Genomic DNA, 16,575 nt, shown 5'->3' on the forward strand with positions numbered 1-16,575 from the left:
TGGCTATCTTTTTTAATAGAAGGATCACCAAGCTTAGACTAGAGAAATACAAATGACTCAAGTGTGCACCAAGGACAGTGAGCTCTTCCCAATTCATAGGAAGCATGTTCCTGATAAGATGAGTTTTTGTCCAGCCTTGCTGCTAAAAATCTCCCAATAAGTGCTCGGGTAACTGGAATGCCTTGTCTATCAAAAAAGAAAAGTAACAGTGAATAAAATTATTGCCAAAGGAAAAGAAATCCTAATCCATGAAAGATTGCAATTGTATGCTTGTGACTTTGGGTGTTTTTATTAAGTCTATCTTCTTGGAGACTTTTAGGTCTGTGGATGTGGAATTCACAAGTCCCCATGGTTTAATCCCTAGGAACCCATATACTGGCTGTGGTACTGTTCACTTGGAATCCCAGTACTTGAGAGGTAGAGGTAGGAGGATCAGAAGTTCAAGGTTATCATAGGCTATATAGTGAGTTTGAAACCAACCTGGGTTATGTGAGATTCTAATAAAAATATTAGATAGATAGATAGATAGATAGATAGATAGATAGATAGATAGATTTATGATGTATAAATTTTGGCCTAGAATTTGCTTTGTAACCTTATTTGGCAAATGTAGTTAGTTTTATTGACCTGGCTGGACTGGCTAGCGATTGCTGGGTGCCCAGTGAGCAATGCCTTGTTGTAGCTGTTCAGGTCTGTTGGACTTCACCCTGAACTTTGGTGATGGCTTTACTTCACATTACAGCTGGGTCTTTTTGTTGTCTGGTTCCTATTGATCAGCCCAGTGGAAACTTATGATCTTTGAGATAAATATTTTGAAGCAGAGAGGACTCTGCTGCTCCCACTCTTTTAATTGATTTTAAAAATTATTTTGAGATTATAACATAATTACATCCTTTTTCCCTTCCCTCTTCTCTCTCCAATTCCTCCCATACATTCTCTTTGCTCTCTTTCAGATTCTTGACTTCTTTTTTCTTTTACTGTTTATATAACTATATATGTTTATAAACATATATCAACACACATATACACATCTATATAGTTTCAAAATATATAAACACAACTGCTCAGTTCATATAATGTTACTTGTATGTGGATGTTTTCAGGGCTGGCCATTTTGTGTTGGATATTCAATGGGTGTGTTATTACCTGAGGAAGTCTCTCTCTCTCTCTCTCTCTCTCTCTCTCTCTCTCTCTCCTCTCTTAGAGTTCTTGAATTTGATATGGAGCCAAATATGGCTTTAAACTTTTGTTTCTCTTGCCCCAAACTTTGGATTACTTGTGTATGCTGCCATGCCTGGTTTCTGTGGTGTTGGGGATGAAACACTGGGTGAGTTACATCCCCAGCCTCTAGAAATAGAAACTGCAGGAGAGATCCTGTACACCCAAACGAAGAAGAAAGTTTCACATTCCCCAGACAGGGAGATTCCCTTCAAGGCTCTGGACACAGAGAGGGAGTTAGGTCATGTTATGAGTGACTGTTTCCTGCAGGTATGAGGCAGCGAGGTATGAGAAAGCTGAGATCTGAAAAACACTTAGGAAAAATCCAGGCGTGATGCTGAGCAATCCTTGAATATGGCAGGTGAGGCAGAACCAGAAATCAAGGGCTGTCATTCTAAATGCTCGGCTCAAGTAGGGCATTTGTGTGGATGTAGGCAGGAAGTTCTGCTTTACTTTCTTCTGTCTCCCTTTCTTGAGCTTCATTTCTTAAGGCAGTGACAAAGAAAGGAGAGGAGAAGGCCAGCAAGATGTCAGAGCCCACAGGATGAGTCACTGGGTGTGGCAGTCACTAGTGCAACATGAGCTGCGGAAGGAAGTGGAGTGCAAGGGAAGTCAGTATTGGATCGGATCGGATCGCTGAGATTTGCTTTATGCTTATTTTTCTTGAGGCAGTCAGGGAGAATGAGCATTTCATTGTTTACGTTCTCACCTACATCAGTATGTAATTTTTCTTCTACTCCAAAGGATGTGGGATGGGAAAAGGGAGAGGGAGAGAGGGAAGGAGGGAGGAGAGAGGAAGGAAGGGAGGGAGGAAGGGAGGGAGGGAGGAAGGGAGGGAGGAAGGGAGGGGAAGAAATCTGTGCATCCATCTTGTACTCTGGCATTCTAGCAGATATCCCACCTCCCAAGTTGTACTGGGTTTTTCATTTATTAATTAAAAAATCATATATATTTATTGTAAAAAAAGTGGGAGGGGTAAATAAAGCAGAAACACATAGCTGTGAAATGAAAGCAGTCTGTTCTGGAAGTAATCCAACCTCACTCAGACATTTGTATGTACACAGGCAAACATATCCTATTTTTCCTTTTATACAAGTGAAGTTTTCCATTTTCTCCAACACTTAAACAATTAATTACATTTATTTATTTGTGTGTGTGGGCATGTATGTCACAAGTACATGCAAGGAGGTCAGAGGAAATAGCTTGTGGGAATTAGTTCTCTCCTTCTACATGTGGGTTCTGGGAATTGAACTCATATGCCCAGGCTTGGTGGCAAGCCCCTTTACCGTAGCTAAGTCATCTCATTGACCCCTTAGATCTTTATGCCTTGTCTTTGTTCAGTGGGTGCTGAACTCCATGTGTGGCTCTGAGGTAAACTCTCCTGCAAGTGGATACTTTGAATAGGGATCACCTGTGGATCTGAGTCCCAGCTCCTTTCCTTTGCTGCCTCAGTTTCCCTTCCATGAGATGGGGAATGAGGTCCTCTGTCTCCTGGGTGTTGCAGTGAGGAATAAATCAGACATAAGGCACACAGAGAGGGCTTGGGACATGTGCTGTCAGGGTGCCTAGAAACTTTAGCATGTGTTGATTTACTTTTGAGTGTGAAGTCCAAGCTTGGAGAGGCCCCCTCTCCCCTCTTCTTGTCTCCAAGTAGAGCTCGGACCCTTGGAACATCTGGCTCCTAATTTTTACCTTTGTTGTCATTCAACAATATTGAAATAATGTGGGATGTCCTCTTGTATGCTGTGAATATGTGTTGCTCTCATTGGTGGATGAATAAAGCTGCTTTGGCCTATGGCATGGCAGAAAATAGCTAGGCAGGAAAGCCAAACTGAACACAGGGAGAAATGGTAGTGTTGAGGGAGACGCCATCCATTCACCCAATGAGCAAGGTACCAGCAGACTGGTAACACCATGGCCACATGGCAAAATATAGATTAATAGAAATGAGTTAATTTAAGTTGTGAGAGCTAGTTAGTAATAGGCCAATGGGCCAAACATTTATAATTAATATAAGCCTCTGAGTGATTGTTTTATAAGCGGCTACAGGACCGGGCAGGATGCAGAAAAGTCTCCAGCTACATTGAAATGTTTCTCAGGCTAACTATTTTTTTTTTGAGACTCAGCATTTGCCATCAAGATTTTTTTAAATTCATTGAGAATTCTATATATACACACAATAAAATATTATCATATATACCCCATCTCCTCCCCAATTCCCCCATGTCTGCCCAATACTTCCCTCTAACTTCATGTTTTCCTTTTCTTTCTCTGTTTTTGGGTAACTCATTAAAGTCAATTACTGCTGCCCATATGTGCATGCATGTGGGGGCCCAGCCATAGAAAAAAATCTTAACTTTCAGGTTTTGGATTTCTATGTCATAGACTTTGGGATATGCAGAGAAAATGCAGATAAGATTTCTTAGTAGAGCCTATGGGCAGGGGTTAAATTTTTTATTTTCTAATAAGGCACATTTTTATAATATTCTAAAGTGAGGAGTGTACACATACATACTCATGTGCATACAAGAACAGATGTACACATACACATGCACACATAGACACCCATGCACAAACAAGCACACACACAAACACCTACATGTAGACATGCATTCACAGACGTGCACACATCCACACAAATACACACACAGGCATACACACACACACAATACACACATGCACACATAGACATGCACACACATACATGACACACACACAGAGGCACATACACATGCACACATACAAACAAGAACCTGTCCTAATACTGTCACATGCAGTGAAGCACCTTCCTTTTGAAGACTACAGGGATTGGAGAGTACTCCATGGGTCACCCTTTCTTATTTGCTTTTCTGCAGGAACACACTGTGAACTGTACAAGGACCCCTGTGCTAACATCAGCTGTCTGAACGGAGGTACCTGTGACAGCGAGGGCCTGAATGGCACATGCATCTGTGCACCAGGATTCACAGGTGAGCGATCCATGAGTGTGTTTTCAAACTCACAACATAGTCCCCACTGTTGCCGAGGCCAGACAACCCCAAACCCTCTGCCATGAGCAATTGCAAAGCAGGGGTGCTGTTGAGAAATGTCAGGAGACATGGCTTCAATGAGATCTATTGTAAAACAATAGACTATGTTGTCATTAAACTAGGCACTTCTGAAGCCAGCATTTGCCGTTTAGATTTGCTGATACTGCCATCACTGCACACTTGCAGATAGGAGCCTTTATGAGAACACTTGGCAGTGTTAGTGTTAATGTAGCATGAAGTGGGCAGGAAGGATCGAGTGTTTTCTGTGTGAACTCCATTCAGACACTGTTTTATTTTTATTGAATGCTGTAAAAGTAACAGAATTTTGAGAACTATAGTCAGTGGGTGGTGTTGGGGAAGGAAGGTTTCAGGATCAAATGGGAATGTGGGGACAGACTGGAGTGGTAGCTAGAGTGGGCTGGGACAGTTGTGGACACAGGAGCTGGGGTCACCCTAGTCTTGATGGCTTCTGAACACTGCCAGGGAGTGGCTTCTATATTGGGGGAATCTAAGCTAACAGGTTTTTTGTTTTTGTCTAAGCCCCCACCCGCCTGAGCTCAGGGAGCTTGCAAATCTGTGAATGTAGAAGTAAAATGTTATGTTGGATGTGTGTGCTGAGGAGATGTTCTCAGTTTTTATCAGATTCTCAAAGGAAGTCTGAAACCATGAGAGTCCAGAGTATTCCAAATATTAACCTTGATTTTCCCCCACAGAACTCAGAAGTCTTGAAAACTAAAGAATAAGATCAGGGGCTGGGAACACAGCTTAGTAGGTAAAATGCTTGCTGTATAAGCACGAGGACCTGAGTGATATCACTGGGACCCACATACAAAAGCTGAGCAAGGGGCACACTTGTCCTCCCAGAGCTGGGATGGGGAGACAGGCAAGTCCCCTGAGCTCAATGATCAGCTAACCTAGCCACTTGGCAAGTTCCAGGCCAGTGGAAGACCCTGTCTCAAAGCAGAAGGTGATTGGTGCCTGAAGAACAACATTCAAGGTTGTCCCTTGGGGCCCACATACATGAGCACATGTGAACATTCATGCCCAAACACATGCGTGTCCATATGTTCATGCAATACATGATACACACATACATGCACATAAAAAGAACACAAGGTGTATTCTTTTGGTATGTTGTTAAGTCACTAAGGTGGAGGATTCCTCCAGTATGGGTCTGGGAGAAGACTGCACGTGGAAGAAGGCAGATGCTCTGCAGAGAATCACGTGGCATCCTCTGCTGGGGACTACCTAGCTAGGCTTGACCTTTCCTTCTGGGACACTGTGACTCCCTTGAAACTCTACAGCACTTTGCAGAGTGCACTCTCTAGTCCTTCCCGGGGAAGCCAACAGCTGGCAGAGGATCACCTTCTGAGTTTTCTTCTATTTATCTGTTTCACACCCTGTGTTTTCCTTCCAGGTTGTCCCGAGACTGAGAAGTGGGCTTGCTCCAGAAAATGATTTGCAGATAGTTTTATATCTGGTGCTTTATAAACACAGAGAGACATTTATATATCAGTTAGTAGAGGCAAAAATATATTGGGGGCAGATTCCTGGGTCTTTTCCAGATATTTCTATCTTACCAGTAATAAAAAAATAAAGCATAGAAGACATTAGGAGATATAAAGCTATTGAAATAACTCACTGGTTAACATCATACTGCTGGGAAATAGCATTATTAATATATTGACATACAAGAGTTTTCCTGAAGGTCTATGAATAGAAGAGGATCCCAGGTCTTTATTTTTAAAGCATTTTTATATACATATTCTATTCATAGTATATGTGTGTACATGTATGGACACAAATGGAATAATAATATCCATGTTACTTTGTAGCCTACTTTTAACCTAGACTAAATAAATAAATAATGTGTTTCCATACCAAGAATTACACCTTTAAAACATTTATTTTATAAGTGTGTGTGTGTGTGTGTGTGTGTGTGTGTGTGTGTGTGTGTGTGTGTGTGTGTGTGTGTGCGTGCTTGCACATGAGTGCAGGTACCCACAAAGGCCAGAACGGGGCATTGGATCACTGGAGCTGGAGTTATAGGTGGTTGTGAGCTGCCCAGTGTGGGTGCTGAGAACAGAACAAGGGTCTTTTAGAAGAGGATCCCAGGTCTTTATTTTTAAAGCATTTTTATTGGTTGGCTTGTAGTTCATTCTATGAGATGTCATGATTTATTTTTAATTCATTTTCAATTTTATTTTTGGGAGTTAAGAATGTTTCCAAATTACAAATAATAATGAAAGGGATGTTTTTACACGTGTATTTTTTTATATATGCTCCCCGCCCCTTTAGTACAATTCTCTAGGAATAGAAACCCAGGGGTCCAGGAGAACAGATTATTACATATATGCTATATATGATATATGTGTATATCACATATATATGTATATTATATATAACACAAATGCCAACTTTCATACCTAATGACATGACTGTCCTTTTCCTTGTCTTGACACAGACACTTCAGATTTGTCATTCTGGTAGGCAACAGTGTTATTTTATTTTTAATTTGTAGGTCTGATGCTCAAAGAGTTGAAAGCTTTAAAAACATATTTCTTGTCATTTGTGTTCCTTATTTTATGAGCGCCCTTCTCATAACTATGTCTTTTCTGCTGTGCCATTCACACTGATCTTTCTTTCTAGCCATTTAGTTTGAGTGCACTGCCTTTTATCTATCAAGGCTATAAATATTTTTCCTTTGTTACTTGCCTTTCAAATGTGTATAGAGCATTTTGTTTTCCATGAATCATATTTCAGCTTTACATAATTAAATCTTAATTTCTCCCCTCTTTTTGTTCTTGTTTATCAAATGCTTTAGCTACTGAGGCTTCATTAATATCCTCCTATATCATTATAACCATGTATGAGTTATTTTTGAGTATTTAAATCTTTATTGTATTTGAAATTTACTTTGATAATTTTCTAGGTGAGAAAATGGAATATTTACTGCAGAATACTTACTGAATCTCCAACTGCCTATTTAGTAAACTGTCTTAGAGATATCAAGCACATACCAAACTTTGTTTTCTGATTATCCTGTGTTTAAATGTTAGATAGCACTTCAGATGATATTATTGCCACTATAATTTACTCTGTCTGGAAACTGTGGAATAATTTTGATCCCTTGAGTGAATATATGTACACCATGTGTGCCTAGTGCACACAGAGACCAGAAGATAGTGTAGGATCCTCTGGGTCTGGAGTTATAGGTAGTTGTGAGGCACCATGTGGGTGCTGGGAATTGAACCCAGGTCCTCTGGAGCCATCTCTCCAGTCCCTGACTCCCCCCCCCCTTTTTTTATTGTTTACCTGCCTCTCTCTTAATGTGTCTGAGATTTAATAAGACTTGCAATTGGCAAACTAGTGAGTGTTTGAGAACCTCTTCATTAATGGAGCAGAGTGAATTAGATAAATAATAGTCATCTAAGTAAATACTCAATCCAGTGTCCCATTTCCCTCCAAACTGAGAGAGCTTTCCTGCTCTTCAAGCCTGGCATTCCACACAGCTCTCTCCAAAGGACCACCACCCAGCGTTCATCCTCTCCATCTTTCAGTTATTGGCTTGGCATCCACCCTTTCCCCCAAGGCTTTGTTAATCTGTTAGCTGTATAGTGAGAGCTCCCTATGGCCTTAGCTTGAGTTTCTCTATGGCAAAATGATGATAAACATTTTTTTTTTTAATTTTTGTTATCTGAATATCCTCCATGGCAAAAGGTTTCTTCATGTCTTTTGTACATTTTCCAGTCCTGTCACACCGTATCAAGGCCTCCTGCTATCAGCATAGCTCATGGTTACTGATGGCTTTGTCACTAGCTGAGATGGTGTTCATTAGGTTTTCCACCATCATTTCATGTTCCCTCCTGTACCATGCTGCACTGTGTGGAAGGAAGTCACTTGGTATAGCCAACCCTTAATGAGTAGGGGCTATGCTCCCCTGTGAGGGTGGGGTAGCTAAAGGACTATTTGGAATTCTTTCCCATGAGAGATTTATTTATTCTTTCCCATTTAGTAGTTTGTTCAATCATTTATTTATATGAATTAGTGTACTTAGTGTATGACTTGTGTTACAGGACAACACTTTTTAGTTTGTTTTATTGCTCGCAATGTTCCCACTTTGGGCACTTGGAGGTCTTTCATTTGACTCCTGTGCCCCTTCCGCGTATCCCTGTGTGTGTGTATGTGGGGGGGGGGGAGCTGCTGCTTGGTTGTGTTGTGTTTCAGCACTTGCATACTTCCTGATGTTTTTAGACTCTTTGGTCTCATCTTGTTTATTTCCTGCCCTCATCCTGGAGTCATCCATTTCTCCAAGGTCCCCTGGCTCCTTATTGAAGAATGATTGAAATAAATATCTAGGCCCTAAAAGTACTTGCTGCTGTAAGATGTTACTGCTTTCAGAGCCTCTTGACTGACAAGCAAGAGAGTCTATGTATATATACTAATGTGGGCATATGGTGCACATATATCTTACTATGCAGCGCTCTATACCTATATTAAGTTTAATGGGAATTCATAGTGATTTCCAAACTCTAATCCTGCATCACCGGGATCATTTTGGTCTTTAATTTATCCATACCCGCCTCAACACACAATAATAGCAATGTATTAGTGGTTCCCACTATCCATTCACTTTATAATTCAATTCCAACATGTGCAGTATCAAAATTGCTACCTTATGTTCTTTTAGAAAATCACTTTTTAAACTAGAATACACAGTTCATTTTCATTTAGTTTAGCCAGGCCTAAGCCAGACATAGTGGTTCAAGCCTATATTCACAGCACTCCAGAGGTAGAGGCAGGAGGATCACAAGTTCAAGATCATCCTTGGCTACATAATGAGTTCAAGGCCAGTCTGGGCTACATCAGACCCTATCTCAAACAACAGCAGCAACATCCCACTGCAACTCATTTTCAAAGTTACTAGGTCAGCAGCTCCCCTTCTCTTCAGTGAGGCTTCTCTGGTCTAGTTACTTTTCTTCATAGACTACGTTCCATCATGGACTTTTCCAACTAGACGTTACTTATTTTTTTCCTTTTAAATGTTGCTTCATTAATTAAAAAGGCCATCTGTTTCTCTTTCATTGAACTGTTTTTGAACCTTGGTCAAAAATCAGTTGACAATATTTGCGTGGGTCTATTTTGAGTTCTTCTTTCTTCTTTGTTTATTGATGTGTCTGTTCGATTGCCATGCAGCCTTGATACCTGAAATCTACTGTAGCCACATGGCTTTTGAAAGTGGCTGACAGACTCCTACCACTTTATCCTCTCTGCCCCCTTTTCTCCAAATTTGTTTGGATGCTGGCCATTGTATGTTAACATGGTGAGTGACATGACCATGTTTTTTTTTTTTAATGCTAATCTTTTTATGTTGATCATTTTTGTTTTGACCCTCTACTGTAGTGATTGTTATGTCCTGCTCTTAAGATGGGACACTTAGTGGCTTCACTGATGCCCTGTGGGTAGTGAACCTTGAATTCTTCCTCATCTGATGCAAGTTTGGGAGCTGTTGGTCTCTCACTCTAGTTGCCAGGGTTCTAGAATTCAATGCACACACACTATTTGATAGCAAACTCTATTGAGATAGCATCATTCTGGGATACAGTGTACTTTAGTATTTCACATGCTTTATTTAGCTGAGGGGCACTATCTTCTGTAGTAGCATTCCCTACATATGATCTTGGCCTTCATCAGTTCCAATCCTTGTCTCCTTAGCTCAGTGAAACCATTGTGTTTGAGATCTAGCTGCAGGTGGAAGTCCAGGGAGACTGTGGTGCTCAGCTGCCATGTTCTGCTTCTTGCAGCCTAGGACTGACTGCATGGTGTCTAGTTATTAAAAGAGTTTTATTTTTCATATATTTCATTCAGTCTTCTAGTTTATAGGTGTAGTGAAGACAGGTTCCAGTTTTTTCACTGTGATAGGAAAAGTTCTAAATAATGTTTTTGAACCTTGCTTCATCTACAATAAAATTCTATTAAGGTATGAAGGAACAAGCTAAAGAGTCTGCCTAGAGCCTGGCATGTGTTTAATGTAGATATTGTGGTTGCAGGGATTGTCATCTATACCTTTGAGCATAGACTCTGCTAACTCAAAGCTTTACTAACCATAATGACTTTGGATAGTATTTGGTTGTTTTACATTTCCTAATTTACCCAAGGAAAGCATTATAAATGAATCAAATGATTATAGCCTTCTCTAAGTACTACCCAGTATACATATTATCCACATTGCATCTTAGAAAACAGTAGATTGAGGGTTTGGCAAATGGCTCAGCTTATCAAGTGCCTGCCATGTAAGTGCCCAAGTTTGGATCTTCAGCACCAGTGTGAAAAGTGGGGCACTGGGAAGGGGAAGGCAGAGAAAGCAGGGGGGTCCCCATGGCTTACTAACTATCTAGCCAGTCTAGCTAGTTAGTGAGTTCTGGGTTCAGTGAGAGACCTTGTCTCAAAGAATAAGATGGAGGCTAGAGAAATGGCTGAGCAGATAAAAGCACTGGCTGTTTTCCCAGAGGACCTGAGTTTGCTGTTCAGAGCCACATGGTGGTTCACAACCATTTATAACTTCAGTTCCAGGGAACCCGATACCTTCTTCTGGCCTCTTCTGGCAGCAGGTATGCATGTGGTACACAGACATATATGAAGGAAAACACTTATACACATTAAGAGAAATGGACAATGATAGAGAAAGATGCTAAACTTCAACCTCTGGCTTCCACATATATGTAAACCTATAGGCATCTACATGCACATGTGTGTATACACGAGTGCAGAAAGAGATACAGGGAGGGGGAGGAGAGAGAGAGGGGGAGAGAGAGAACAATAGATTGAGAGGAAATTGTAAAAGACTTGTTCAGGTCTAATTTGTTATCCTTAGTCAAGGAGAAAAGTCGTTTTGCATCTCTTCACAAATGCTATCCAAGAATAGCAGTCATTTAAGAGCATTGCATTTTTTTTCTAATGTAGGTGAAAGAAAATAATAAGCAAGTCAGCTAGAAAGACAACTGTCTCAGACCCACAAAATCTCAGACACATTAAACTGACAATTAGAAAATACACACACAACTAGCACTAAGAGCCCTTCTAGTGAAATAAGACAAAATGCATGTTGACTGGAAATAATGTCAGTGTGTTAAAATGCATGGAAAGATTGATGCTTGCCTGGGTGTGGTGGGGCCTTGCTTGCAATCTCAGCACTTGAGAAGCTGAAGCTTGAGGCCTGCCATGAGTTTAAGGTCATGTGGTGCACAGAGGGTGTGGCATTGACCTTGGGCTGGCTGGAGCAGAGTAGGGCTTTGGGGTGTGCCCAACCGTGACTGTGAAGGTTGAGAAAAGCCAGGCTGTTTCTATCACCGTTGCTGTTCAGGTCATGGGTGTCTCATTTCAGAATTTTCAATGTCTGGATTCCCAGCTGAAGCAAGCTATTGTTCAGTAAATATCTCCATTAAGGCTGGTTTCCTAAATGGGTGGAAAGTGGCACTGATGTATTTATCTGTCAGAGCTTTGATTTTTGTCCTTCAGCCTTTCTCAATTGATGTGTTTTTCAACCAGTCTACTATGTGATGCCATCTGTAATGGTGTAGTCAGTCAATGCCTTTCTCCTCTTAGAGTGATCACCCCACTGAGACACAGAGATCACATTTTAAACAGGTTAAAACAGGTTAGCGTGAGGCAACCAATTTTTGTCCTTTCTATTTATATAAATTACTACCTTTATTGCAAGAAACAAATTTACCCGACGTGACTGGATTGCAATCATTTTAGGATGACCCAGAGACAGTGAGTGTTGTTCAACAGATTTGACTTGCAATAGTGGGATGCCAGGTACACAAAGAGTGTGAAACAGAACAGACATGAAATCTTTCAGTGTGAGATTCTTCCTCTGAAATGATCTGTGAGTAACATGTGGTAGTTTTATAATGTGAAGTAAACCAACAATAGATAGAAAAGCAATTTAATGCTAAATAAGCCTGGAAGTAATTACCTGAAGACACCGAAATGTTGCCTTCTGAAGATGGGAACAAAATATTTGGTTTTGCTGTTAGTTGATTGTGATGATTAGAGTAGTGCTTTTTTTTTTTTCTTTTTTGTTTCCCTTTCTGTATGTATCTAAGCAAATGAGGGCTTATTTTTAAAAATCGTCTTTTCCATTTTTTTTCCTTTTAAGAGAGATTGCCTTGGTGTAAAGTATCCTCCTCAGCTTTGATGAGAGGCCCTTAGGTTTAAAGAGTGTATTCATCTTTTTTCTGTTCCTTGTGATGGCTGTAAAATTGTTCAAGGATGTCTTTTGTTTATGAAATTTTTGCCAGCAAGATACTTCCTATATGGGGATGTTTGAATCACAGTGATATTGGCTTGTATGCTAGTTTGGCATGTTACAGCAGGTTCTGTAGGCAGGTCAGAAAGTCCAGGATGTTGGGTCTCAGCAGGGTCTGGCCATTTTTGTTGGGGAAGAACAGACCGGAGTGGATGCTAGCACCCTTTGGACCACCAGGAAGGAGTGTGTCAGATTTAGGCTAATCTCATGTTTGTAATCGTCACTCTAATCAGGCCTGATGCTCCCCCTGAAATTTTCAGTCCCTTCCCTGCAGAATCCAAGCATATAGAGGGATTAAGAAAGGAGAATCAGTTTTCACAAAGGACTGGAACTGGGTATACACCTGTGTCCACTAAAGAGCCAGTGTTCAAACCAGCACACTCAAATACTTGGCTACAAAATAATCATTAACTGTGAGTGTTTTGCTTCCTGGAACTTCAGAAAATAGCGTGAAATTCAGCTACTGACTCCAAAGTAGAGTAGACTTATCAACATTGGGAACCTATGTTTGCTTTTCAGATCAACCTCCAAAGGTTTATTCAGATGTGAGAATAACTTTACCTCTTCATGGACTCAAAGAGAAAGTCTTCTTAGCAATGCCTTTTCTTTATTCAGTTTTACTTAAGTGAAAAATTCCTTGTCTGGAATTTTCCAAGAGTCCTTTACTTTGTACAAATAATAGGTAGGGCTCTGTGGCTGGAGGTCATGATCATCAACCTGTGTTCTTGTCTCTTTCTTTTCCTTCCTTCCTTCCTTCCTTCCTTCCTTCCTTCCTTCCTTCCTTCCTTCCTTCCTTCCTTTCTTTCTTTTTTTTTTTTTTCAAGGAACTCATGGGAATATGGGTACAGCCAATCACTGTTACTTTTCTTTAACCTCCTAGGTGAAGAGTGTGACATTGACATCAATGAATGTGACAGTAACCCTTGTCACCATGCTGGAACCTGCTTGGATCAACCCAATGGTTATACCTGCCACTGCCCTCATGGCTGGGTGGGAGCAAACTGTGAAATCCGTAAGTATTTCAGCTGTGGGCTACTTAGTGTAGGTTTTTCCTTCAGCAAGTAGAGAATACTCACTATGGCCAGAAAGCCCCCATATCAATGACAGTGAAGCCATGAGACTCAGAAGGACCACTTCAGTCGTCCCTGTCTCCAGAGTCCAAGTAGTACTTTTGTCTCTTGCTGTCTGGCGTGCCTGCTCCTTGAGATTGCATCCAGCCTTTCCACTGACGATGAGCATCTTCAGATGTCATCCAAAGTTCACTGCTACTCAGTCAGCCAAAAAATGTGCTTAACAGACAAGTATTAAAATACTAAAAAAAAAAAAAAATGCATTCTCTGCTCTGGAAAGTTTAAAAAGCAACACAGGATTTGAATTCATGTTGCCTCTTGTTTTCAAATGTCTTTGAATATAGCAGGTTCCTTCAGTTGCTTGAAGAAGAAAAGTCCAGTAAGGATGAACATGGAAAGAAGAGCTGAAAAGCAATGGGCTGTGGGTGAATAAACTGAACTTTGGATATGTCAGGATCAGGGTTTGATGTACTAGAACAGTGTAGTACCCTGATGGAGGTGACAGTGACTGACATGGGATTTTGTTTTTATCTGTTTTGAAAACTGACCAATATTCACCATTGAGAGGCATTTTCTTATTTACTCAGGGCAGAAAAGTTTCATCTTATTCAACCAGGCTGGCTTGGGGAGTGCTGTCTCCCAATTCCAGATGATTCTCTTCATTGGAATGGTGTTCAAAGAGTGTTCCTTCCTGAACCTTCTCACTGCTGACTGTACTCTTTGAGGGATAAGAGTAACTAGGGCTTAGGGGGATGGCTCAGCCAGGAAAGTGCTTTCTGGACAAGTATGCAGACCTGAGTTTAGATCCTACATAAGAAGCCATATATTTATAACCCTAATGCTTTGTGGCAAACATACGAGAATCCTTCAGGTTTGCTCACCAGTTAATTTAGCCAAATCCGTGATCCACAGGTTCCAATCATAGACCCTGTCTCAAAAACAAACAAACAAACAAACAAACAAACAAACAAACAACAAAACAAAATCAAAGTGGGTGGCTCCTGAGGAACACCACCTGAGGTTGAGCTCTCCTGGTCAAGGTGTGGTCCCTTCATCTTTGACATCAGTGTCTCAGCTCCAGTCCATTCTGTAAGATGGTCTGACAAGGTGGCAAAACTGTGCAATCTTTTCTTGATAGACAAGTTCCTCTTCTGGCCATAGCAGGACTTTGGGCATTCCCTTCATCCAGAAAGAGAGTCCTGGGCAAATTACAATTTGTTGGAGTCTACTGTTATAATAGTATGATAGCCAAAAGGAGAGACACAAATATCTCTCTTTAGTGTACTTTCTTTCATAACAAAATGGTTACAATTTGTTTTTAGACCTCCATCTTGAGGGATTTGATGTGAAAATTCCTGAAATATGCCCATGCCTGAGACAACTATTATAAAAAGAAGAACCAAGATTAGAAGATAGTATCTGGTAGCCATGCGTAAGAACCACCTCACCATAGCATCTCGGCTTCAGTTACTTTTGAAAGGGTTGGCACAAGTGACTCCATTTTTGTTGGCTGTAAGAGATGGTCTTACTATGAAATCCAGACCAGCCTTGGACTCATAATCTTTCTGCATTAGCCTCTCTGGTGAAACTGGCTGAGCATGACATTATTTCCATTCTGATAACTTCCTCTGTTATCTTAGAACAATCTTCTGTGAAGACATTACTGATTAGGAGATATGCTTGAACATCAGAAGATGAGTCTGTTTGTGATCATTCCCTAAATTTGTAAGAGGTCTGAAGTTTTTATTTTTGTCAGTGATGTAGATGTATTATTCTACCAAGCCAAAGATTCTAAATTTTATTTCAAGAGTAGAAGCTTAGCTAATGTATAAGGAACTTTTGTGTAGTTCTTCTATGGACTGATGCTAACTAACTGTTGCTGCCTCTTTTGTATGTTAAACATACAAACAATGGTCTCCTGAATTGATAAAGCTAGTATGTTTCCATCTAGAACCGGGATGGATGTTAATCCTTCCTAGGATGATGTTCATGTACTCCTAACTGGGTATAGCAATCTGGGTTGACATTTATCACTTTTAGGCCTTGAAATCTATTGTTTCATGAGTCCCTGGCTTTGAGGGTTGCTGATAAGAGATCTAAGGTTATTCTGGTGTTTCTGCACTTGTAGGGAAGTTGTTTCTCTTACAGCTTTTAATAGTGTTGCTTTGCATTGTATTTTTGACATCTTGACTGTGATCTGTTGAGGAGCTGTACTTCTCTGGTCAGTCCATCTGGGGTTCTAGATGCCTCTAGTGTTTGAATGTCTGATTCTTTTCCCAGATTTGGGAATTTTCTGCTATAATTTTGTTGGCTATAGTTGCTATGGCTTTAGTGTTCATCTCAATTCCTTCAGCCCATGGATTCTCAGGTTTGGTCTCTTGACCATACTCTAGAGTTTTTAGATCTTGTGGTCATGCTCTTTTAATTTATTTACTTTTTGTTATAGATGTTTGATTGTAGTGTTTCCTCAACCTGCCCTCTACCCCTGAGAGTCTTTTTTCTTGCTTGGTTGTGGCTATTGGTCATGCATTCCATTGTTGTTTTTAAATTTGATTTTTGAGGATTTTTTTGTTTCCAACATTTCCATTTGTTTATTTTTTCAGAATCTCCATTTGTTTGCTGAGACTTTCTTCTGTGCTGCTGACTTTTTCATCCACATGGCTGATGTCCTATTCGTTTTCCTCTCATTTTCCCTCTATGTTGCTGACTTTCCTCTCCAGGCCCTGGACTAGATTCATCTCTTTGTTTGTATTCTTTCACAGATCACTCATTATTCTTACCAGAAATATTTTGAAGTCTCCACCTGGTACTTTAGCCAGGTGAGTTCAGTGGGTTCAGTGGTTGTGGAGTTAGGATCATTTGGAGGAGTCAAGTTGCCTTGGTTTCTTAAGTTCCTTACACTTCTTTGTTGCAATCTATGCATCTATTAGTTTGAATATCTCTT

The 16,575-nt window shown here is 40.5% G+C and overlaps 1 protein-coding gene across 1 annotated transcript in view; it reads left to right on the top strand.

Moving 5' to 3' along the window:
- Positions 1-16,575, top strand: part of Dner (delta/notch like EGF repeat containing) — a 320,292-nt gene that overhangs the window by 286,608 nt on the left and 17,109 nt on the right. The window contains exons 10-11 of the mRNA XM_052750585.1: positions 4,074-4,187; positions 13,442-13,573. Of these exons, the coding sequence (XP_052606545.1) occupies positions 4,074-4,187; positions 13,442-13,573 (246 nt within the window). The remainder of the gene's footprint in view (positions 1-4,073; positions 4,188-13,441; positions 13,574-16,575) is intronic.

The sequence above is a fragment of the Peromyscus californicus genome, unplaced genomic scaffold, assembly GCF_007827085.1.
Source record: "Peromyscus californicus insignis strain IS unplaced genomic scaffold, ASM782708v3 Scaffold_21__1_contigs__length_65335640, whole genome shotgun sequence".
In the NCBI taxonomy this organism is placed as follows: Eukaryota; Metazoa; Chordata; class Mammalia; order Rodentia; family Cricetidae; genus Peromyscus; species Peromyscus californicus.